Source organism: Acinonyx jubatus, chromosome D4, assembly GCF_027475565.1.
Source record: "Acinonyx jubatus isolate Ajub_Pintada_27869175 chromosome D4, VMU_Ajub_asm_v1.0, whole genome shotgun sequence".
Taxonomy (NCBI): domain Eukaryota; kingdom Metazoa; phylum Chordata; class Mammalia; order Carnivora; family Felidae; genus Acinonyx; species Acinonyx jubatus.
The window spans coordinates 3,854,239-3,877,915 of NC_069391.1; the positions used below are offsets into that span (position 1 = coordinate 3,854,239).

At 57.1% G+C, this 23,677-nt stretch overlaps 1 protein-coding gene across 5 annotated transcripts in view; it reads left to right on the forward strand.

The window, feature by feature from the left end:
• Window positions 1-23,677, forward strand: part of AK8 (adenylate kinase 8) — a 129,875-nt gene that overhangs the window by 3,620 nt on the left and 102,578 nt on the right. For 3 of the 5 annotated variants that reach the window (XM_027035491.2, XM_027035487.2, XM_027035489.2), the window contains 4 exons: window positions 2,100-2,184; window positions 7,080-7,129; window positions 9,813-9,926; window positions 19,193-19,261. In XM_027035491.2, coding sequence (XP_026891292.1) covers window positions 2,100-2,184; window positions 7,080-7,129; window positions 9,813-9,926; window positions 19,193-19,261 — 318 coding nt within the window. The remainder of the gene's footprint in view (window positions 1-2,099; window positions 2,185-7,079; window positions 7,130-9,812; window positions 9,927-19,192; window positions 19,262-23,677) is intronic. The other 2 variants (XM_027035488.2, XM_027035492.2) reach the window with 2 other exon arrangements.

Here is a 23,677-nt window from a genome sequence, read left to right on the forward strand (position 1 = left end):
TTCTGGTTGCCTTCTGCATCTCCTGGAGGCAAAGGCTTTCAGGAGCTGGACTGGGAGAACTCTCTGCCACTCAGAGGTTCTGAGGGCCACAGGGAAGCTGGAGCCCAGTTTCTAGAGCATTTGCCCCTCCAGGTATACCCTGTCCCCAGAGGCACCACTGTGGTGACGCTTGTGCTCATTGGAGCCTCTGACCCGTGCACGTGAGAGCAGAGATCAGACTACCCACCCCGAGTCTCCATCTCTCCGGCAAACATATGCTTCCTTTGGAAAGGGTCAACTGAAAGAGGCAGAGAGATTTTTCTGCAACTGAGTGGCCAAGCCAAGAAAAGAAAATGGCTCGCTGAGTTACAAGTCACTGGCTGGTGGGCAGAGTGGGGCCAGCTCCTGGGGGTATCGTGGTCTGCTCTAGAGAACCTGGTGTAGCTCAGCTTGATTGTTGGAAAGAGCAGCCTGAAAAAGCTCCTAATCCGTATTTCCAGTCCTTAGTCATTTCTGCATTCCCTCCACGGTTTTCACTACTTTTTAAAACAGTGTTAGACCCTCAGGATGTTACAAAGATAGTACAGAGTTCTGACGTACCCTTCCCCAACTCCCGCTCCCCCCCCCCCCCCCGCCCCGTAATGCTATCTAACATAACTCTGGGACATTGACGTTGGTCCAAGACAATTAACTAGGCTGCGGCAATACTTACTTGGGGTTCGTCCATTTTTACCTGCACTTCTTTCTTTTTGGTGTATTATTCCATGAAATTTTATCACCATGTTTCTCCGCTTTAACCTAATCATTTTAAATGTTTGTTTATTTTTGAGAGAGACAGAGACTGTGAGCATGAGCAGGGGAGGGGCAGAGAGCGAGGGAGACAGGATATCCCGAGCAGGCTCTGCCCTGTCAGCACAGAGCCCCTATGTGGGGCTCAAACTCACAAACCACAATATCATGACCTGAGCTGAAGTCTCATGCTTAACTGACCAGGCCACCCAGGCGCCCCTAACTTGATCACTTCTTTAAATCAGCCCACTTTAAAAAATTAAGTAATATTACCTCTTCTTGAGCTATAGCCTTGAAACCGTAGGTTTTCTAGCACACATTAGATACATAGCTATTTAAAGTGAAATTAAAAACACTCATTTGTGACACGGCCGACATCATCTCCCACCATCTCAGCGGTGAGAGTCAGCTAGTCCCGTTGGGACTCCACCAGCTGGGGAAGCTGAGGCTCAGAGAAGGGAAGGCACTTGCTGGCGGGGTGCAGAGCAGAGCTGGGGCTTCTCAGAGCTGCGTGCTCTCATCCGTGGCACACGTCCTCTGCCCCTGAAAGGCAAAAGCCCCTCCCTGGTTGTCCCTGATGGAGGCTCTTTAACGGTGCCAGCCCAGCTCCTATCTGCTACCTAGTTCACTTCTGTGCCTCTTGTTCTGGAACCGTGGAAGCTGGCTTTCCTTGGAATTAAATGGCCAGACTATCCCAGGATAGTAAATATTCTGGCTGGTAAATATTCTGCCCCGCTCTGGAGGAACACAGGGAGCAGTGATGACCATGTCAGCCGGCAGACCTTGGCATTGGGCACCTACTGTGTGCCCAGCGCTGAGACAAGGGTGCGGCGATAACGGACGTAGGGGACTGCAGGAGCATAGGACAGGATTGATCTAGTGGGTGTGATCAGGAGGGTGTGTTTCCAGTGACACCTGAGGACGTGGGGAACAGTGTTCCAAGAGGAGGGAACAGCATCTGCTAAGGCTCGGGGCAAATGAACATGGTGAAGGAGGTGAACTGAGAGAAGGCTGGTCCGGGGAGCACGGAGGGACTGAGGTGAGAGGACCCTGGCTGGGCCTGTCTGCTCTGAGTCTGGGATGTGGTCCCTCCATGTGCCTCTGTGATACCCGCACGACCCTTCCCTCATTCCTCTGCTCATGGGGATCGAAGCAGATCCAGCTGTAGCAGGGGCTGGGTTCCAAGTTGCAGGCCTGTTTGGTGGGTGCAGTGGAGAGATCGGGCCCCATAGCCGGTATCGGTAGCGACCAGGGCGCTGGGCCAGCTGAGCCCAGGTCCCTTGGTGCCCATGCAGGTGTTAACCACCTGGGTGTCTTCCCTGTGCCCACAGAACATGCTGGAGCAACTCCTGATCCACCAGCCCAAGGACCCCATCCTGTTCATGATCAGTCACTTGCAACGAGACAACAATAATGGTGAGCACTTGACAAGCCTCCTCTCCCATTACCTGCCCTCCCCCACCCCCGCTCCTGCCCAACCGCTATGAACCGCTCTGCCCTCCCTGTGTCTGAAGGGAGGGGTTTTGGCAACTTGGGGTGGTGGCTCGTTGAAAAATGACTTAATTCCTTTTGGGGGCACGGCTAAAAAGTTCTCTTGCCAAGTTTCTAAAACGAAAACCTCCGAAAGGCCCATGGAATCAATTATTAATGCTTTCGTGTGCCCCATCTGATCTCGCCTGTTGGCTTTAAACTCTGTGATCGCTCCACACGTCAGGTGTAAATCTGGTTTCCGGTCCACCTAGACATGCAGCACTCGGGTTTTCCTGATGGTCTCATCGCTGGTGCCCGTTAGTGCGTGCCAGAGTTCCCCAACTCTTGGCCCAAGTGCAGGTCGGCTAGACCCAAAGCCAGGGCCCAGAACCAGAGAGAAGAGAGGGGCACTCCATTCCACGGTCGATTTGCCAAGTGGAGGATCATTCCCATCCTGTGTGAGCTGTCAGAGAGAACTGGTGTCTGCGAGCTTTGATGTTTCTTTTCACTGGAGCACTGGCCGCTTTGAAGGAGATACCGGCTCGCCAGTGAAATTAGTGCTTGGCGCAGCTGAGAAGGGCAGAGGCCTGAGATGCCCTGTGGTGGGGCTCACAGGCCTGAGATGAGAAAGGATGCATCAAGACACAACGACAGAAGAAGGTGAGAGAGAGGACACTCCAGGCCTACAGGTGTACCACGCACGCCTGGCCTTTCCGGCGTGCCCCCCGCCCGCCGATCCTGACGCGGTTCCAGGCTTGGCCGCAGAGCATCGGAGCGAGGGGCTGCTTGGGTCCCAGTGCCATTTCGCCAACCTAAGCAGAGTGGCTCACGGAGAGCACAGCGGTGCCCCTGTGTGATTCTCTGGGTAGGCAGAATTGAGAGTTGACGTTGGCTGTGAGCCCACATGCCCCAGGTGCAGACGGAGCCGTGAGCACCCATGGGCCGGGAGCACCACCCTCTTGAGCTGCCCACCCGGCCACCGTGTGTTCCTGGTGGGGCTCGCTCTGCCCCACAGAGACCCTTCTAAGAGGCCTCTGTTCTCCGGTTGGCTGTGTATCACATGGCACCTAACAGCCACCTTCCTTCCCGGGGGTCCGGCCGCAGACCGAAGCTCACCAGCCGGGCCTCCCGCGCCGGAGATGGATGTGTCTGCCTTCCCACCTCCTCCCCCGACCCCGAGTCTGGACGGGGGCTCGGTGTTGTCTGCGGGCCGCGGGGAGCAGCCTGCCCGCCGTGTTCGGCTCTCTTGTATCAGCACCAACACATCGCAGAGCAAAGCAAAGTTAAAGCAGAAGCGAAAGTGAAGAGAAAGCAAAGCAGCAGTTAAAAGCAAGGTCAAGGCCTTGACCCTCGCACCGCGCCCCCCCCCCCCCCCCCCCGCCCACAACAGGGCGTGGGAGTTCCCACTCGTGACCCTTCGCCAGATCCCTCTGAGTTAAAGACTGTGCCTGGTAATAACACAACCATCTCAACTCTCAGGAGCCGGGCCGCGGCACCGCTCTGTCCTGCTGGTTTGAAAGATTCACTTTGGGCCACGTGTGCCGTGTCCCGTGTCCTCACACCGCCAGCCTGAAGCCGGAAATTCAAGAGCCGAAATTCAAGGCAGATTCCCATTACATTTAATCCTGCCCCTCTGTGCGCACGTGTAATCTTCAGCATCGAACTGTCACTTCCCCACCATCTTTCTGCTTTAGACTCGGTGCGGCCGACGCCTTTGGGGGCTGGCCTTACAGCCTCCTCCGCCTGCCACGGAGCCTCCATTCCTTCTCCATGCTGCACCTGCCCTGTTCGCTCCCAGGCGGGGGCGAAGGACCCAGACCTGCATCGTCTGGCTCTAGCAGGGGGCCGGCCTCCTGCCCTCCTCCATAGCTAGAGCCAAGGTGTTGGCCCGATGCTCTCTCCGGGAGTAGAGGCATCGGATCCCAGTCACCACTGTTTTGGGGGGTGGATTTGTCCCCACAGGCCTCCGCCGCCTCTGCCAGGCCCGGGGCTGGCAGCTCTCAGGGATGTTGGAATCTCTTTGCCCTTTTTGCTCAAGGCCCAGCCGCTTAGGTGAAGACCAGAGAGGGACATCTGCAGGTTTCCTCCCCGTGCCCAGGCGTCCACCCACAAGTGAGGCAGGACATAGGGGAAGGAGGGGAGGCTGGGCAGAAGGGCATGCTTTTGTGAGTGTTGTCTCGTGTGTTCTGGAAGAGGACAATGGACAAGGGGAGGCCCTCTGAAGTCCAGTGAGCGGTTCTGCCTCCCTGGGCTAGTGAGGGAGGCTGTCTTGCCTCCTTCCAGCCATGCAGCGGCCCGTGTTTCCTGGAAGCTGGGCGCTCAGCGCTTCTGCTTCCTGGGCACGGGGTGGGGCGGGCAGGGGCTCATGTGGCCAGTGGCTAGTGTAGACCGAAAGAAGGCTCCGGACTCACCCCGGTGAGCACGCACATGAGGGAATGAGGGGAGCCCCCGGCACGTGGCTGGCATCCCCTTCGCCTCGAGAAAAGCAGACTTAGTACAAAGTGAGCATTTACAGTAGCCCTGGGCAATATTAAAGCAGGTGATGGTGTATATAATGGTATGTTGCGTTTTTTATCAAACGTTTGTCCAAGAAAGCTGTGTATTAGAGCTCCAATACCTAAGGGTTTTCTTGTGAATTTTAAATCATGCTCCTAGTTAAACCTCAAAAGGATCTGTGGATGGAAAGGTTTTTTGATTTCCTTTGAAGTGGTTTGAAGCAGTTGATTACTCTTGGCAGTCAAGCAGCCTTTTATGACACTGTTTATAAATAATTACTCATGAGCAGAGCTGGGGTTCCAAGGTGTTAGATTTTAAGAAACTGAAATTAATCACATAAATGTGTGTGAGAAATTAGATGGGGAGAAAGGCCGTGGATGTTCCCCTTTTAAAGCATTTTCAGAGATGTGTGCAATTTGGGTGCCACTTACGGGAGCCTGGAAGGGGAGGGCATCCCCAGCAGCCTCCGAGCCCCGTAACTTTGTCAAGATGAATGCGTGACTTGGGAGTCAGCTCGTTCCCCGAAACGCTCTTGTTGAGGTGAGGCTCCTTCTCCCAGGGCTCCACAGGCCCCGAGTCCCATTGGGTCTGGCCTGAGTTTGAGGAGCTTGAGCAGAGGCCTGTGGCTAGCATCGAGAGAGGGGGCTGGGCGGAGGTCACAGGAGCCTGACCGGGCCCTCTGGTTTTCCCTTACTGTGGCTTTGGCCGGCAGAACACTGGAAGCTGTGTCCGCCGTACTGGGGAGGGCCGGAGGCGTCCCAGCTGAGCCTGCCTCGGAGAGGAAAGTGTGTGCAGGGCTTTGCTGAACTAGAGCGTGGCAGCATTGGGCCAGTAGGCCGGGGTCTTCCTGCCCCCACATCTCTGATTCCCATCACCACAGGAGGAACGATGTGGGGTTCCTGAGAAGCAAGTTCGCACATCACTGGGGCCAACGGACCAGGTTTGTAAACGTTTCCAGACGTAGAAAATGACAGTGCTCTAAAGCCACTGGGGACACACACCCGTCAAAGCAGCAGCAGAAAGCCAGGACGTGGGTACAGCCTGTCGTGTTGTCGAGGAGAGAGCAGAGGATGGCCGCTCCCTCTGGCTCCCGTCTCACGCAGCCACTCGTGCCCCACTTGCTGTGTTCGGCAGCCCCGGTCCCAGTGCCGAGCAAGGACGAGGTGCTCGACGAGTGAATCGGCGAGCGGATCAGCTTCAACCGTCCTTCCGTGCTTTTGGCAAATGAGAAGGTGCCGTGAATTTGGACAGAGTTCTGTACTTACACCCAGGCGGCCATGTGCCTATCATGAGCTCATGGGCCAAATGGATCCTAGTTCCTTCTCTGTGTCCGTTGCCACACTAAAAGGGTACGCGTGTCCGTTGTCCTCAGCATGGACGAGGTGCCCTCCTGGGGCCCTGGCAGCAGTGGTCTCTGCGTGTAGACATCAGAGGCTCAGATGCGTTGGGAGACACGCCTGTTCATTGTCCCCTTGGCTCAGGGGTCAGGCCAGCAACGGTGAGGGGATAGGCCTGCCTTCCCAACCTCTGCTCTGTGCTCCTGGCCCCCCATGTTTAGTGGCCGGGGGTGGCTTAGTCAAGGTGGCACTTGGAGGAATCAGCATGGATTCATCTGTCCAGACACCATGTCCTGAAGCCTCTTTTGGCCCAAGAACACATGCCTTCCAGAGCTTTTCCTGAGATGCTGGTCTGGTCTTTTCCAGTGGGCCAGCACCTAGTCGGTCGTCCCGACCCCCGACCCCCGTCTTGAGGAATTCTGTGGGGCTGACAACCTCCCAGAGCCCGAAGCCTCAGACCCCGGAAGCAAGCCATTTGCATGGAAATGCCCACATTGGAAAACAAAGGCTCTCCTATCTGGGGTTTTATAAATCTGGCCAATCCACCCCAGGCTTTCCCCCGTTATTTCCCTCTGTAAAATGATGGGGAATACAATTTGCTAAATAAAAAGGCATAAATATATATAAAACAAAGCTTGGAAGGTCGATTTACATAAAATACAGCTTTATTTGAGAGCGTGTCCCCAAGACAAAGTCCCTGTTTAAAATGCTTTATGGTGTTCGAAATCCCAATTGTTCTTGATATTTATTAGTTTAGCAAACGAGTTACCGTGTCCATGTCCCCTCGGAGACAGAAAAATAAACCATCTCAGTGATCACTTACCTCTCTAAACATACAGAGTATGTTCTATGGTGAGACCATCCCTGAGCCACTGGGTTACAAACGACCCTGTCACTCGCAGCAAATGAAATCTGGGGAGGAAGGAAATGAATACCCCCGCAGTACCGCGGGCACGGAGCTTGCTTTATCCTTTCGAGTGGTGACATTCAAATCTTTCTATTCCACAGTGCCGAAGATTGTAATATTAGGTCCACCCGCCTCGGGGAAAACAACTATAGTAAGTGCATCATATTAAGTGTTGTAACGCCGTAATATCTCATCTCCCTGCAGAGCGGGAGCCGGGCCGCCCCTCCGCGGGTTCTCAGCACAACGGAGCATTTCTTCATCCTTCCCTTCCGCTTCTTTAACTTATTTTCTTATTAGGAGAGGCGGCCAGCAGGCTTCGTAGAAAGCCTAGAAAGCACAGAACACAAAAGTAGAACTCTGCAACCATCCAGGGGTGAGCATTATTTCAACAGTTGGGCTCTACGTTCCAGGGTTTTCTCGGGCCACGGGGGCACCATCTTTGCACACACTTGGTTACATCCTTAGGATAAATTTCCAGAAGCAGACCAGCGTCTAGAGACTTTTGACACGGAATCTTTAGATTCACTCTCAAAGTATTGTTGTTGTTTTCATGTTTATTTTTGAGAGAGAGAGAGAGAGACAGAGCACGAGCGGGGGAGGGGCAGAGAGAGGGAGACACGGAATCTGAAGCAGGCTCCAGGCTCCGAGCTGTCAGCACAGAGCCCGACGCGGGGTCTCGAACCCACGAACAGTGAGATCATGAGCTGAGCCGAAGTCGGGCAATTCACCAACCTGGCCACTCAGGCGCCCCTCACTCTTAAAGTTTTAATTATGAAACTGTTTAATCAGAAAAGCACAGAAACTGCACCATAGATACTCAGCTCCCAGATTTTCCAGAATTTATCATCTTGTCCTGTTTGCTTTGATGATTCCCTTTCCACTTTAGATATGGCTTTAAAGATACAGCAGATGCCTCATCGTACCCACTTCTTTATCTTAAGTTGGAGGCTTAAGTCCTGAAGCTGGTGTGCTTCGTCCTGCCTACAGTTTTTAACCTTAAACTCCTTTTCTTGAGTGTCAAAACTTTGTAACGTCTTAATCGTCTGAGACAGAACTCTGCTTTTTACTGACTTTTTATTTTAGAGGGAGCGAGCATGAGCAGGGGAGAGGGGCAGACAGAGAGAGAGAGAAGATCTTCAGCAGACTTTATGCCCAGTGCAGAGTGGGGGTGGAGTTTGTTGCAGCACTCCATCCCACGACCCTGGGGTCATGGCCTGAGCTGAAATCAAGAGCCAGACGCTCAACTGACCGACCTCCCGGGTGCCCCTGGAACTCTGTCTTTTAAAAGCCTGGCTAGCGGACTTCAGTCAACTCTTCCTTGACGACTGTGCCACTACTGTGAGCGCTCGTCCCGGGCCTGGGTGACGTGGCGGGCTGTGTCCCCTGACGAGCTGGCACTTGGCTGTGTTCAGAAAAGGGATCAAGACGGCCGATCCTTGCCGGAGCTGGCCTGCATCTGCTGTGCTCAGGAGTCGTCTGTATCCTAGCGCTCTGTCTGTCTCTCTGTCTACCCCTCTGCCCATCCATCCCTCCCTCTGTCCTTCTGCTTGTCTGTCTGTAGTTTTCCCACTGTGTTCCTGAGGATCAGGCTGCCAGCCTTCACTCCTTTCTACGGTCCCCCCAACCTAACACGCTGTTTTACTGCTAGAAACCCAGGGCCCCCGGGCCTGGCAGCCACAAGCGTTACCAGGGTGCTTTGGAAGGTGGCGGGTGCCAGACTCCCCTCCGGACCTGCCTGATCAGAATCTCCTGGGAAAAGGCCCAGGAAGCCGGTTGAAACCACTTCTGAGGTGGTAGCCTCTGCCCTGAGACAGACAGGCTCCCGAGCCACGTTAAGGCGGAGTCGGTTCACTCAGGGTGAGGGGTCTCCTTTGGCAAAAGGCCTTTGTCTTTGAGACGTTGGCACTCTGGGCACCTCCCCCCCAACCCCCCCCCCCCCCAACCCCACGCTTAACCCCAGTTCCAGCTCTTCCCTGATCTCTGGCGAATTTGCTGGGTAGAATTCGTGAAGCGTGGTGAGCACAGACAACTTCTTTCGTCCAGTCCCACCTTGGCTGAGGCCATCGGCTCTGCCCCCTGGCGAGGTCAGGGCCCCCCACGCCTCACTGCTGTTTCAGCTTTTGGTGAATGCACTACCCCACGTCTGACCACTATGTGGGGACACGCAGAATCTAATTTTACAGTAAGATGATATACAGTATAATCCAGACAGAGCCCTGCAGGGCTATCATCACTGACATCTCCCAGCAGGAGGAACAGAGAGAATTAAGGTTGATACTTGCCCCGGGGGACTTCAGGGCCTTCTGAATCATCCCGATGCTGAAATGGCCACCAGTATAATCTTGCCATTAAGAGCATTTCATTACATTATTATTCCCTAAAATGTATTCCTCCCTGTAGAGTATACGTAGTCATCAATGAACTAAACATTCATTTGGTCAGATCATTTCCTGATCTAAGAAAAAATGAACGGGTATGTTTGTGCCCCATGTTTAGGTCCTGTCCCTGCATTTCCTGTTGGAACCTTTTTATGGCCCTGAGGAGCTGGGAAGGCGCGTCAAGGCAGCTACAAGCAGGGCCCCTCCGTGGGCTTTCTAGCTCCGTGTTATCACTGGCTGCTGGAAAAAGAGAGAACACTCGGGCGGCCTCCTCAGGCTGGGGAGGGGGGGATGCTCTGTGGGCTTGTCCCCCTGGGTGGCCTCCTTCCAGCCAGAAAGCAGTTATGCTTCCCTGTGGCCAGTCTTTTCTAGTAGAATACGGAAGGGCCTGGGCATTTTAACGGAGTCCTCTTAATTACAGCGTTCACTGAAATTTTCTTTGGCTCTTTTCTTCAGGCAATGTGGCTGTGCAAACATCTCAACAGCAATCTTCTCACCGTGGAGAACCTGATAGGAAGAGAATTTTCCTCTCTGGCTGCGGGTGCCAGGAGGCATTACCAGAACGTGACGGTAGGGCTAGTCCCAGGGCGGCAGGAAGGGGAGACGGGGTGACAGGGCTCCCACGGCCCCCCTTGCCCCCCACCCCCACCCCCAGCACGTCTCCATTTCCTCGTGGACCAAGCGAGGGGAGTGCTGGGGGTAAACTGAAACACAGGCAGCGTGGGCTGGAAGGAAGGAGAGAACTCTCAAGCAGGGTGCGTGTCCTGGCGGCTGTGGGGACGAGGGGTTTGTGGCAGAAAGGGGTTGCTGACGGCGCGAGGTGACCATTCTGTGCTGATGGAGCGGCCCTGGCCCGTGCTTCTTCCCAGGGTCACCCCATCGCGTGGGTGCCGAGAGGCAGGGGTCCGTCCACAGAGGATGGAGCCACGCCGGCCCGGCCAGGGGGTTTCGGGGCCGTCGTCCAGCCGTCCCCGCGGTGGACGGACCCGGCGCGCTGCACCTCGGGGGCCTCGGGGGCGCAGGGGCCGCCCTCCCCACCCCTCCGTCCGGCTCACACACATCTGCGGCTAGCCCCCCAGGGCGCCGAGTGTCCTGATCCTAAAAATCTCACCAATCCCATGTCTGAAACTTTGGTTTCCCCAGGGGGAAATATAGAGCTTGCTCATGCTGTTTTTCTTTACTCCGAATTAGAAACTTGGAAAGATTTCTTCATAAGCCCCTCTGGGATGTGAGCAGATCTCCTAGTCCATTCGGGCCACCGTGACAAAATACCACAGACTGGGTGGCCTGGAAGTACAGGGATTATTTCTCTCAGTTCTGGAGGCTGGAAGTCCGAGATCACGGCTCCAGCAGGTTCGGTGTCTGGTGAGGGCATCTTCTCACCGTGTCCTCAAAGTGCAGGGGCAAGGGAGCCCTCTGCGGTCTCTTCCGTGAGGGCAGGAATCCCATTCTACGACCTGATCACCTCCCAAAGCTCCCCCCGCCCCGATTCTGTCACTTTGAGGGTTAGGGTTTCAGTATATGAATTTGGGGGACACGTGTGTTGAGACCAGAGCGGCAGGGATATGCCCTCTGGGGCATTCTTTCTGGAGACTCTGAGAATGGAAAGAATCCCTGTGTTTGTTGAGTGCTTCCCAGGCCTCCCTCCTCCCCCCCCTCCCCTCCCCTCCTCCCCCCACCCCCACCACACCGGCACCAGTGAAGCAGTGACCCAGGGCAAAGGTGGGTTCAGGCCTACCCCAGAGCCCTGCCCCAGAGCAGTTGGGGTGAGAAGCCGGGGAACAGTCCAGCGGGCTGCAGCCTGTCCTCGTCCCCTGCCTGGGGCAGAAAAGGAGAGGCCGTGTGGGGGACACATCCTGGGCCCTGATGGAGGTACCACCTCCCTTCTTGGCCCCGCAGCCGGAATTGGGCACCGCCCCTGGCCACTGTCCGCCTCTTTGAGGCCACTTCACCTTGTATTTCCATCCTGAGCTTTCTCTTCTGTCATTTTGGCCCCCACCCTGTTCCCTGGCTCAACCACCCACGGAAGCAGCACCACGGCCCAGTGCTCAGGAAAAGGGGTCTGCAGGGCCCAGCCAGCTCTGGGGAGGGGTGTGCAGAGCGGGCTCGGCAAGGCCACGGGGGCACGTGACCGGGAGGGCCCTGGCAGGGCTGGGGGGCAGTTGTCAGGCACGAGGGATGGGACTCGGGCAGACTCCCAACCCCAAGTTTGCCGGTTACCCCGACTTGATGGAAGGAGGATCTCCTTCGGCAAGGTCAGCCGCCACCACTGCGAGCTGACTCTGAATATGTTTAATCCGGAGCACTTCCTGCCCCCCATTGCCTGGCGGGGGCTCTCAGAGGCCTGCTCCCCGGCCCTGCAGGTTTGCAGGAATCAGTGTGTGCTTATGGGTGGGGGGACGCCAGCATTTGGGGTGGGGATGTGGTTTTGTCATTTTCAGACAGCCTCTCGGGGAAGGGGAGGCAGGCTTATTTCCAGGATAAAGATGCTTTTATGAGGTTTATAAAATTCAGCAGAGGGGAGGATTTTAAGGAAATTCCTCCTGGGTTTCATTATGCTAATTATCAGCATATTTCAGACCACATCGGAGTGCTTTCAAGGGTGTCTTATCGGGGTTCCTTGGCTTGGAAGCGGGGGGGTGGGGGGAAGATGAAAGGCAAGGCTGTCAGGACTGATGAAGGAGTGAGAGGTTCTGAAGAGCCAGGACGGTGCGCGTAGGGCGGCTGCGCGTGGCCTGGCCTGGCCACAGGTGGCCGTCGCCAGGCGTGGCCTCTGGTTGAGGGTCGTCTTTAAATCGCCCTCGGACTGGGAACCCTTTACAGCCTTTTGGAAGTAGTGCGGTGCCACGGGAGACCCAAAGATGAACTCCTTCTCCAGGCCCCTGGGAACTTTGGGGGACGTGGGGGAGATCCAGGCTAAGGGGCCTGGAAGCTTCGTGCAGTCGGGGGCTTGGCTGACTAATCCCCTTACCCTGAAGTGTTCTCTGAGCAGGGACTGAGTACCAGGCACTGACTCGTGGCTGAAGAGCATGCAGGCTGCAGGATTTAGGGGGTCCATGGAGCCGTGGCCACGGTCGCGCTAGGAAAAGCCTTCTTAAGGGGCAAAGTGCCACAAAACCCGCACAGGCGGCCATACCCCTGAGGGTATCCAAGGTGACCAGGGATTGGAACCAGCGCTTTTGTTTGGAACCGCTTATTATAAACTATTGCAACGATAGAGGCTGTGAGAAAGGCAGCAGAACCCTCACGGGCCCATCGCCGGCTTAAACCAGTATCTGCTCACGGCATCTCTTTCCGCGTGCTCCCCGGCATTGCCCTGCTCCCCGGTTATTGGAGAGAAAAACCCATACAGCATTTCATTTCATCCGTAGTTGTTCTGGTCTCTGTCTGCTGAGAGATGGACCAGGCAATGACCAGACCGTATATAAAAATAGGGCTCTGACCCAAGCCTGCAGCAGCCGGCCCAGGAAACCCGCCCGTTGTCTCAGTAACCAGCTCAGGAGGCCAGCAGGTCCCAGGGCAGACTGGGGGGGAATCAGACGGCTGCCTCTAGTGTGATCCAGGAAGCCCAGCGAGAACCCCGTGGCGGTCAGCCCCGCGTGGCCCGGGCTTGATTAATAACGGACAGCTTCCCTCATTTTTGTCCCTCCTTCCAACGTGTGGCCAACCTGAGAAAGCCAAGCACACAGGGCGCCCCGCTTCGAGGTGGCCGTCCCCCCGCTGCCCGGGCCGCAGTGCTGCCAGGGCACACCCGGGAGGCCTTCCCGCTCCGCTGCCGGCCTCTGAGCCTCTGCCAAACCCGAGTGACGTGGTGAGTCCCCACCAGAGCGAGCCCGGAGTTCGTAGTCTTGCTTGTTTCCATTTGGGTGGCCTTCGCTTATTTCCACTGTCCAGAAGTAAGACGCACACAGTCACACTTCGAAAACTCATCAGTCTTTCTCCGGGATCTGGCCAGGGCTAAACTCTGCCCGAGGAGGCAGCTTTCTCACAGTCTTCCAGCCCCAGGGCACTCTGGGTATAAACCCCGCCCTGGGCAGGTGTTTCTTGTCTCCTCTCCACCTTGACCGGGGCCATCTTTGCTCTCAGTTTACCCTGTCTTGTCAGATCCTTTCCCCTCTCTGCCTGCTCTGGTCCGTTCTCTAGGCCCACCCTGATTCCAAACCCCAGGTGAGGGGGCCCTGGGGGTGGGGTGGGGAGCAAGGGGGAGGCCGGCAGGAGCCCAGGGCACGAGAGCGAAGGAGGCTCCTGCTGTCAGGGGCGGATCCTGCACTTGCATGAGCCTGAGAGTCGGTGCCTCCATCGGTTCTGGCCCAGTGCAGGCCCTGCTGGGGTTTGGGAGATTACGGGGAACAGAACCAAGTCCCGCCTCTAACCACACAGGAGGTGACGGGAAGGTGAAGAGTCCCCACGCTGGAAGGATATTTCTGTGCAGCGGGAGCTGAGTGTGATTGTTCTGGAATGGTTTCATTTCTACTGGGGCAGGAGTGGGGGGTCGGTGGGGGGGGGGGAAGAACTTTATCACTGAAATCCCTGCAGGAAGAATACACAGTTGTAAACCTCCCTGAGCGGCTGCTTGGTCCGGAAGTTCTCGATCTTTGAAGCACATTAGGCTCACGTGGGCCCTGCCGGACTTGTTTAGTGTGAAGCCCCGGGGTTGGGGCCAGGCATCAGGATTTTTCAAATGCTCCCCGGGGAATTCTCACATGGTCCCTGGGGGACCCACCCCAAGCGCCACTCCCCTTCCTCATCACGATCGTTATCGCCAGATCAAGTTTTCTTCGGCCTGCGGCTATTGTATCAGAGCACAACAGCCTGTGTTTGTTGAATGAATAAGTGACCTAGACTCTGAAGGCCGGTGGGTCAGACGGGCAGGATCCAGAGTGGGTTCTTTCTAACTTCAGTGTGATTTACTAACTCCAGTTCTGTTTACAAATGTAAAAATCTGGTGTAACCCGATGTACCCAAGCGCCCAGCTGCCAGAGTCACCATTTTCTTTAGTATCCAAATGAAAGAACCCATGCCTCTGCACACAGGATTGCAGTGCTCAGAGGACTGCTGAGGGTCCTGGGCGGGGCTGGCCTCCGTCAGCTCCGGCCATCCCCTCTGTGACCTTACTGCTCTGCGTCCTGGGGGCCGCACAGCGCAGGGGCCCTCCCGCTGTCTCGTGTCCCCAGTTAGTCACTCAAGGCGACGGTGAAGTTCATTGGCCTTTCCCACCACAGGGTCTCTTCTGGGCCACCTCCCTCTGTGACCCTGTGTGTCACAGCTCCAAGAGTGCCTGCCATCCAGACCTGCGCCGACGGCCCCGAGAAGCAGCAGGAACTCTAAAATGAGAGTTGTCTTTAAAGACTCTCTGCCCAGGTCTTAACGTGAGCTCAAGTCCAAGTGCAGGCTTCCCTCCCCCCGCCACCAGCAGCACTGTAGGAGGAAGGGGGCCTGGCGGGGGCGACAAGGAGTCTCAACGATTCCCCTCCTGCCTCTGCTCCGGGGCAAATTCATGCTGCAGATTGAGATGTCTCTGATTCTTGAGCAAGTGTCACCCAAGGCGACAACGGGGCAGCAGGGGCCAGAGGATGGGGCCCGGGGATGGGACCGCGCAGGCTCCTGCCGGCCAGTGAGGAAGCCCAGGTGTGATCAGTGAAGTGAGGGGCCCCAGGGGGCAGAGCCAGCTTCCACTGCACCTGGCCGCCTGTGACCAGCAGCCCAGCGTTGCGTCGTTCAGGGGAGGACGGCTCCTCTGAGGTCAGCACATCGGTGGCTCTGCCCCAGGGCCCTGTGCAGAAGAAGCTGGAAGGAGAAGCGAGGTCCAGCCAGAAGCCAGCGCGGCCTTGATGACAAGAAAGCAGGGAGATGAGGGGCCAGGGGCCTGCATCTGATCTGGGCCTTCTCGGTGACCCTCTGGGCCTTCGCTGGCCTCCGTCGGTTTGTCCCCGAGTCTCCCCACAAAGCCAGGCCTTGTGGGACCGGGGTGGGAGAGCACGGCAGAGCTCTGGGAGGAGGGAGTCTGATTCCTACAAAGACAGTTTGGCAGGGACTCCGAGAAGCGCCCCGTGGAAGCCCCGCTGCTGACGTGACACATCAAAGCTGGCATGGAGACAGCACCAAGGCGGGGAGCGGCGGGGGGCGCCCGGGAGGGGCTGTGCTCAAAGTCAGGGGCCTGTCCCCTGCCGGGCACAGCCCTGCGGGTGCTGTACCCCATCTGGACCTGTCTCCTTTCAACCCTGTTCTTTGACTGCCTTGCACCCCCCTCGGCTCCCCCCCACCCCGCCCCATCCCGGTACCTGTTTGCTGCCTTCTGAATGGGTGTTGTCAGGGACAGGACACAAGTCTCAAGGGAAATGGGCCTCAGAATGGAAAGTGACTCTGCCTGGGGTCGGGAGGGAACAGGAAAGGGCTGCCCCCCCGCCGTTGACCCCCTCCCCTCGCCAGCCAGCTGGGGGAAGTTTCCCCGGAGGAGCTAAGAGGATATGGGTGGGGCAGAAAGGTACCCCCCCGGCCCCTACCAGCAGCCTCTCGCAAGCGTGAGCGGGGCAGGGCTCTTGGCTGCTGGAGTTTGCTTATTTAAGACAGTGGCTCTCCAGGTGTGGTCGCTGGACCAGCAGCCTCAGCATCCCTGAGAACTTGTTAGAAACGCAGATTCTCAGCTTCACCCCAGACCCACTGGATCAGAAACCCTGGCGTGGGGCCGGTGACCTGTGCTCTCACAAGCTCTCCAGGGGCGCACCTCCAGGTGGGGGAATGACTGGCTTGAGCAAGAAATTGGCAAGGTGGGGGGAGAGGGCGGACAGAAGGACACAGGTGTCTCGGGGGTGCCGAACCCAGGGACCGGATGCTGGCTCGCTTCCCTCTCGCCTCTCTGGTCTCCTCGTTCTCGATGTGTCATACATACATCCCTTCTCTCTCTCCTGCTCACTCCTGCTCTTAACTTTCGCCGTCCGTTCAGTAGAAACCGTAGTGGCCCCAGAACTTTCCAGGGGACAGAGACAAGTCCGATGCTTCCCAGAGGAACCCCCTCCCTCACCCTCTCGCCGTCTGCTCTGTCTTCCTCTTCCGATTCCACATTGTGGAAAAGCCATTCTGATGAAGCTGAGACCTGGTTTCTCCCTTTGTGCTGGCTTTGTGTCCTCATGCTCCCCTCATGCCTGCCAAGTGCCTGCCGTGGCTCCAGCCCCTCAGCTTTGGATCGGCTGGAAAGCGAGGGCTCCTGCCCCTGGTGATTGCACCCCACGTCCTGGACCTGATGCCTCTTGGTCAGGATTGGGACATGGGCAGCGTCTGAAGCAATCACAGTGGCCAGCAGTGGGATATACCGATCAACTTGGACCAATTAGGGTCCCCCACTGTATCTGACGGTGGGCTTGACCCCACAGAAACTATACAAGCTGCGGGGCACGAGGGTGGCTCCTCAAGGAATTTTGGGGGTTCTTTGCATTACAGGAGGCAGGGTGTATGGATGAGGGACAAAAAAATAAAAGGAAAAACTACAGAATTGCCACTCATTTCTCTGGATGAGGTGTGTGAAGCCCAAAGAGGTCAAGACTTGCCCAAGGTCACCCAGCTGGCTGGAGCTGCAGCAGCCATTATGTAGCCAAGAGTGGGAAGCTTGACCATGAACAGAGCCAGCCCAGGGCAAGCAGTGGGGAGGCGAGCCCTGATGCTGAGGGTGAGTCTGCGTTCTGCTCCCAGATTCCCCCACCCCCAGCAGCAGGCCTGCGTGTCTGGGATTTATTTTGACTCCCCACATCCTTTGTCAGAGATGTGAGTGTGAGTGGGGAGAGATCTGGGCCCCTGGTCGTGCGCTACAGTGGGAGGTGACACAGACCAGGCATCAGTGCCCCCCTTGAGTGGAGCTGCTTGTCCAGATCCGTGCTGAGGAAGCAGCATGCAGGGTATATTAAGGGTACTCAGGGGCGATCATGACCGCGGCGCTGAGCCCTTGCTGGGGGCTGGGCGTGTCCCAGGCTCGCCTCGCGTACCACCTCGTTTTATCCTCACGGCAACTCTTTGAGGCACCTTGTCTTTGTCTCACTGACAAATGAGGAAACTGAGGCTCAGAGTATTGAAGGCTCGTCCGGTGTCACTCAGCGGGTGGCCAGGGCCCAAATCATGAGTGTCTGAGTCCCCGACTAATCAGTGCCACCACCCCCCCAAGAGTCTCCCTATGAACATTCTTTACCCACTTGGCCTATCCTCCCCCTAACACAACCTTCTGAAATCACTCTGTCTGAGGGCTTCAGAGCCTTCGGCCTCCTCTCCCTCTAGCTCCTGTCCCTGCCCTGTGAGCCAGTTACCGGAATGCTGTGTCCCCAAGGAGGTCCTTCACCGCCGAACTTCTTTTGCCCGAGTGCAGCCTGCTCTTGTCAGGGGACCCATCCAAACAGCTTCAAGGGGAGGCAGGTGAGGGCGCTACCTGGAGAATGTGGAGGAGCTGGGTGCACAGGAGCTGAGCCCCTTTGGGGATCGCTCCCCCGTCCCTGGCTTCTCTCCGCCTGCGCCGGTGCCCTGTTCCCTCCGAATTCCACTGCATGGGAGCTGTCCCGAGCCCCTTCACCGCACGCTCGCTGCCCGGACATAGCGGAAGGGAGGCGTGGACGCATTCTGCCACATGCACAAGCACTTACCAAAGCCCGTTTCTAAGCCTGTTCCAGAGGCGCCGCCGTGTCCCAGCTCCCGGTCTCTCCAGGTGCTCCGACCGCACTCCAGGCGGACACGACAGCATTCCGGAGGCAGGCTCTGGTGTCTCCGGACCCTCACAAATGCTGCCTCTAGAATGAAAGATCCAGGCTTTTCCCCAGTGGATACTTTGGGAAGTTAGGGAAAAGCGTTTGCCCCCTCTTTCTTATGGTCCCACTCCAGGGTCCCCAGCTTGGGGAAGGGAAGGGAAGGTAGATTTCTCGCCACCTGGGCGCCTCCTTGTGCACCCAGTGCACACCCAAGGGCCCTCATCTATGCCTGGCGGGAGCCCCCCGCCCGCCCCCCTGGGGGCTGGTTCAGCCCTGACATAGCTTAGGATGTGCGGTCTGGGGCTGGCCTGGGAGTCCGCCTTGGCCAAGCATTTGGGATGTGTATGGAGAAGCACCAGCTTTTAATGATCTCGGGTCAAGGGGACACCTGGGAGGAGGTTTTCCAGGCGTCAGCTCTGGGGCCTTCAAGACTTGGTTGTAAAAACTGGGGTGTTGATTCTGGCCAGAGAAAGTTCAGAAGCGAGACAGAAGGTCAGCCGCCCTTAACTTCCTACCTGCACAGGCTGTGCCCCCTTCCCCCCACTTACCTGCCATCGCTGGTGCTTAAGGGGCAGGGCTCTGGCTGCCCTGAGGGGGTTCAAGTTCAGCCTCTGCTTCTCCCTGCTTGTGTAAGCCAGTCCCATTCCTCCAGGAACTTTGAAACTTTCTGGGGAGATGGACATGAGCAGACCCCCAGAAGGCCGTGTGGTTAGAGCAATGACAGAGTTTGCCGTCGGGGATTATGGCGACCCCCAGCCCAGCCTGGGGAGGGTCACGGAGGGCGGCCTACAGGCAGTGGCACTTGGGCCACGGACCTGAGGGAACCCAGAGTCACTTGGGTGGGGTGGGGGGAGCATCTGGGCGGGGGCATGGGATAAGCAAGAGTGTCGAGGTAGGTGTGCACATGTGGTGGGGAGCACAGGGTGGCGGGGGGAGGGCTGCAAGGCAGGCCTGGACTTTACGGAGGCCACTGGGCAGTCAGCCAGGGACTGGCGAACCTTTGTGTCCACACAGCCAGCTCCTCAGCTGAGCCCGCTGGGCTGCCACTTACACATCCTTTGTGGCCCAGTGTGCGGGCTGAGGCCCTCATTCCGTGTGTCGTCTTTCCTTTAGAAGGTGCCCAGCACCCTGCTCGTCAGACTGATTCAGGAACGTGTGAGTGAGGAGGACTGCATCAGGCGGGTAAGAAACCGCGTGGAGCGGCTGGGGGGCTCCCAGGGGGAGGGGCTCTGTTACCAGATGAAGGGCAGGGGAGGGGCGTGGGTTCAGGTCCTAGCACAGAGGTGACCCGGGGCCTGCAGAGGAGGGTCAGACAGACGACCCAGAGCTCCGTGAAGCTCAGTGTGTGAATTTCACCTTGGATTTAGCCAGGCAACAAGGTGGAATCTAAGGTACCCATCGGGGGTCTTAGGAGAGAGCTGGCCCCACCCGAAGGGGCCACAGGAGAGCCTTTAAGGAAAGGACCGTTGTGGAAGTAGGGGGTAGTTCGGGTAATCCACGAGCCCCTGAGACCAGCCCCACAGGGAGCTGGACACTCCTGGACCCGGAGGGGCAGAGGGAGAACTGGGGGTACCCCCGACTCTCTGCTGCCAGACCCAGTGAAGCCAGAGGGCAGGCGTCCAGACAAAGCAGCCCATCCATGGAGGTCAGCCTCCTGGGGCACAGAGGGGGTTGGAGAGGGCGGGGGGGATCTGGAGGGGCAGATGGGGGGCAACAGGAACGATGGGCACCATGGGAGGGCTTTGCACACACTGACTCCTTGGGTCTTCAGAGGAGCTCTGTTGGGTCGGTGCTATGACTCCCCCATTTTACAGATGGGGACACTGAGGGTTGTTAAACCGTGTCGTATCCAGGCCTCTCCTCCTGGTCCACAGCTAGTCTTATTGTCTTCATGTCAGTGGCTTTCACAGAGCAAACGGTTTTAATTTTAACGAAGTCCAATTTATCCCGATTTGACCACTGTTAAAGTATTTCACTTTAATATATCTCTTGTGTGTTTCTTAAAAAATGTTTGTTTATTTTTGAGAGCGTGCAAATGGGAGGTGGGCAGAGAGAGGTGGGGACAGAGGATCCGAAGCGGGTTCTGCACTGACAGCAGCGAGCCCGACGCGGGGCTCGAACTCACAAACTGTGAGATCGTGACCCGAGCTGAAGGTGGACACTCAACTGACTGAGCCACCAGGCTCCCCTATTGCCTTCATTCTTGAGGGGTGTTTGTCCCTGGGTTCAGAATTCTAGATCCCCAGCTCTTTCTCCTCACGCCTCGCAGGGTCCCGCTTCCTCCTGGCCAGCCTGGTCTCTAGTGGAAGGACAGCCGCCCAAGCAGCGTGTCCCTTTCCCAGACTTCCTCCCAGATTGTCCTCTGCGTGCTCGGTTTCTAGCAGTTCAGTTACCAAATGGCTGGCATGCATTTCTTTGGATTCGTTCTTTTGGAGATTGGTTGAGTTCCTTGAATTTGTAAGTTCAATTTTTCTCCAAACTGGGGCAGTTTGGGGCCATCATTTCTACAGGTTCTTCAGGCTTTCTGCACCCTTCTCTCCCCGTCTCGTGTGAACAGTAGTCCTGCGGCCCCCGCAGGGTCGCCGAGGCTCCGTTCTCTGTTTCTCTCCCCTCTGTCGTGGACCAGATTATGAGGCTCACTGAGGCCCTCCTTTCCCGTCTCCGTTCTCCTATTGGGCCCATCCAGCGAGCTTTTCATTTGGATTGCCGTGTTTCTCGGTTTTCAAAATTCCAGTGGGCTCTTCTCGCTGTCTTCTGTCTCTGAGACTTTCTGTTTGTCCGTCCGTTTACTCGTTGGAGCTTTGTTGTTACCGTCATGGCTTAAAGCCAGCCGCTTCAGACGCCTCGCTGACTCCAGCGCCTGAGTCACGTCAGCGGCGATGTCTGAGGTCTGAGACATCCGCGGCTGTCCTTGGGCTGCGCGATTCTGTATCCCGGGCATTTTTCTTTTTGCTGTTGAGACCCTGGGTCTTGTTTGAATCCTACGGCGGGTGTTGATACTTTTGTCTTCGCGGGCAGTTGATTCATTTGGGCTCAGGCCGCCAGTTCCAGCCACCTTCTCTGTGCCGTGGTTCCCATCTGGGTTCTGTGTACAAAGCCTCTGCGAGTGCCGTGCGGCTCCCTGAGGCTCTGTGCCATGTGTGTGCCGCTCAGTGGGGCCCGGGCAGCGGTCTGCGCCGTGGCTCGGCCCTCGATGTCTCTAGAAAGCTGTCTAGGGTCAGACCCTTGCACGCACAGCTGGGAGGGAGCCCACGAGTCCATAGACATCTTTATTTGGTTGCTTTCCTGAACGCCTCGCTCTGCCATTTCCATGGTAACGCCCAGTTCCCTGGTGCTCCTCTTTTCGGTCCTCTGGCCAGAAAGCGGGGACTTTATTTGTCCCACTCTGCCACAGTCCTCCCATGACTGCACCTGAGACCGGGGCCAAGCGGCAGGAGGACAGAGAGGGAAACATTACCGGGGCTTTGTCCCGGTCTCTAGGGACTGCAGAGGAAAGGCCCTCCGCCCCCTCAGGGTTTCGGGCACCTGCAGGCTCCCCGTGGCACCCCTACCGCAGTAGGCTTGCCTGGGGCCTGGGGTGCGAGGAAACAGGAAGGAGAAACACACGGAGATCTCCCCGCTGTCCGAGTGTCAGGAATCCCCCCTCTCACCGCCCAGGTCGGCTGTGAGGGCCCCTCCTGGCCTTCTCTCGGGCCCTCCCTGTCACCTGTGCTCAGTTTCAGGCTGCCCAAAGGCCGGGTGGGGGTGCTGGTTTGGTGGTATTGTGAATTCTGTTCTTCCTCCCCAGTTCACCTGCTACTGTATACTTTTCTGATTCCTCGAGTAGCCACCGCCTGCATGCTGCCCACCCATCAGAGCTGCTCTCAGAAGGAGTGAGCGGGCGGACTGTGCCGACCTCGTCGTGCCCAGAACACAGCTTACATGCCTGCGTTGTTTTAATGTGCATGTATCTGTACACATTCTCTCTCTCACTCGCTCGCTTAAAAGTTCATTGAGAGGCCCAACTGTGGAAAGATCCCCGGGCATCTCTCCAGCGTGCTGGTGAGCAAGCAGCAGTTGTGACACTTGGTCACACTTGGTCACACTTGGTCACGGCTTGGTCTGCACGGTCCTCGGCCCTGTGAGTCGAGACCACGAGCCACAGATAGGCTGCAGTCTGGGTTTCGAAAGCTGGTCTGAACAGTGTGTTTTCCTCAGGCCTCAGCTTGTTCCCAGTCAGCTGATGGTCTCCTGCTGCCTGGCTGAGGCCAGTGCCCCAAGTTCAGAGGCCATTCTAAACTGCAGATAGACGAACGTTTTCCAGAAACGCTTTGCGGGCCATATGGCCTCGTGTTGGAACTGCTCAACTCTGATGTAATGTGGAGGCAGCCATACGTGGTACAGAGATGAAAGGACACGGTTTGTCCCAATAAAACTTTATTTACAAAAATAGGCAGCAGGCGGATTTGGCCCGGGACTCCTGGTTTCTGGACCCCTGTTCTAAGTGCTACTTTCACGCCATTATGAAAAACGCTTTTGCCTTCTCTCTTCATTTCCAAATAAAAAGCAAACGTCCCCCCTCGTGCACCAGGGACCCCGCCCTTCATTCCCTAACTTCCCTCAGGCTCTGTGTCCACCGCCCTGTCTGATCTGGCCCCTTCCTCTGGGGCAGGAGCAGTGAGGTTTGGGGGTCATGCGGCCCCAGTGAGCCAGGAGGAACTAAGGCCCTAGAGGAGGAAAGTGAGACAGGACCCGGGCTCCGTGTCCAGCCTGGAGGGAGGGGGCCTTCGTTCCTCCAGACCCAGTTCCCACCCCCACCCCCTTGGGTTAGGTCTCAGCAGAGGCCGGCCTCAGCTTCCTCCTCCCAATAGGCCTGGGGGCAGCTCTTCCCCGGCCCAGTCCTGGTCCAAGCACCAGCCTCCCTCCTGCCCTGCCTGCTGCCTTGTCTCTCAAGGTTCTCCCTCCCACCCCTCCCCAAGTGAAATAAAGCCTCCTACACACACACCCCCCCACACAGCAAACTTCCACCTTCCAGCAGTGCTAGAAGAAAGGCCCCTTAGCCATAGGCTCATTTGAAGACTTGTCACCTGCTCCCAAGCCCATCTGGCTCAATTCCCCCTACTCCAGTCAAGTGCCTTGTTGCAGGCACCACGTGGCCTTTGCTGCTGGACCCTTTCCCTCTGCCTCAGCCCCCCACGAGCAAGGGGGTCCCTTGGTCTTGAGCTCACCAGCTGCAGTCGGATACGGCCTTGCATGCCCAAAGGAGGGCCAGCTGTCAGAAGGGCCGTGAGGGCCACTAGCCAGGCCAGGAGAGCCAGGTTGTTACAGAAACCTCCAGAGATGGGGCCGGCGTGGTCTGTGGAGGGGCTGTCTTGGCGGGGGGCGGGGAGGGAGGGTGGCAGGCAGAACGAGGCCCGGACCCCCCTTCATACCAACCTCAGATCGGTTCTTCTTAAAACTGACCCATCGGTCGGTCACCCTCTCGAAGGTTCCCTCTCTTTTATCTGGGAGGTGCCGAAACAGTCATTTGTCAGGAATAAAGGGGGAGGGGAGGGCCTCCTAAGTGACTAGAAACGGGCCGGCACTTTCCGGACAAAACGCTCTATGCCTTAATCCATA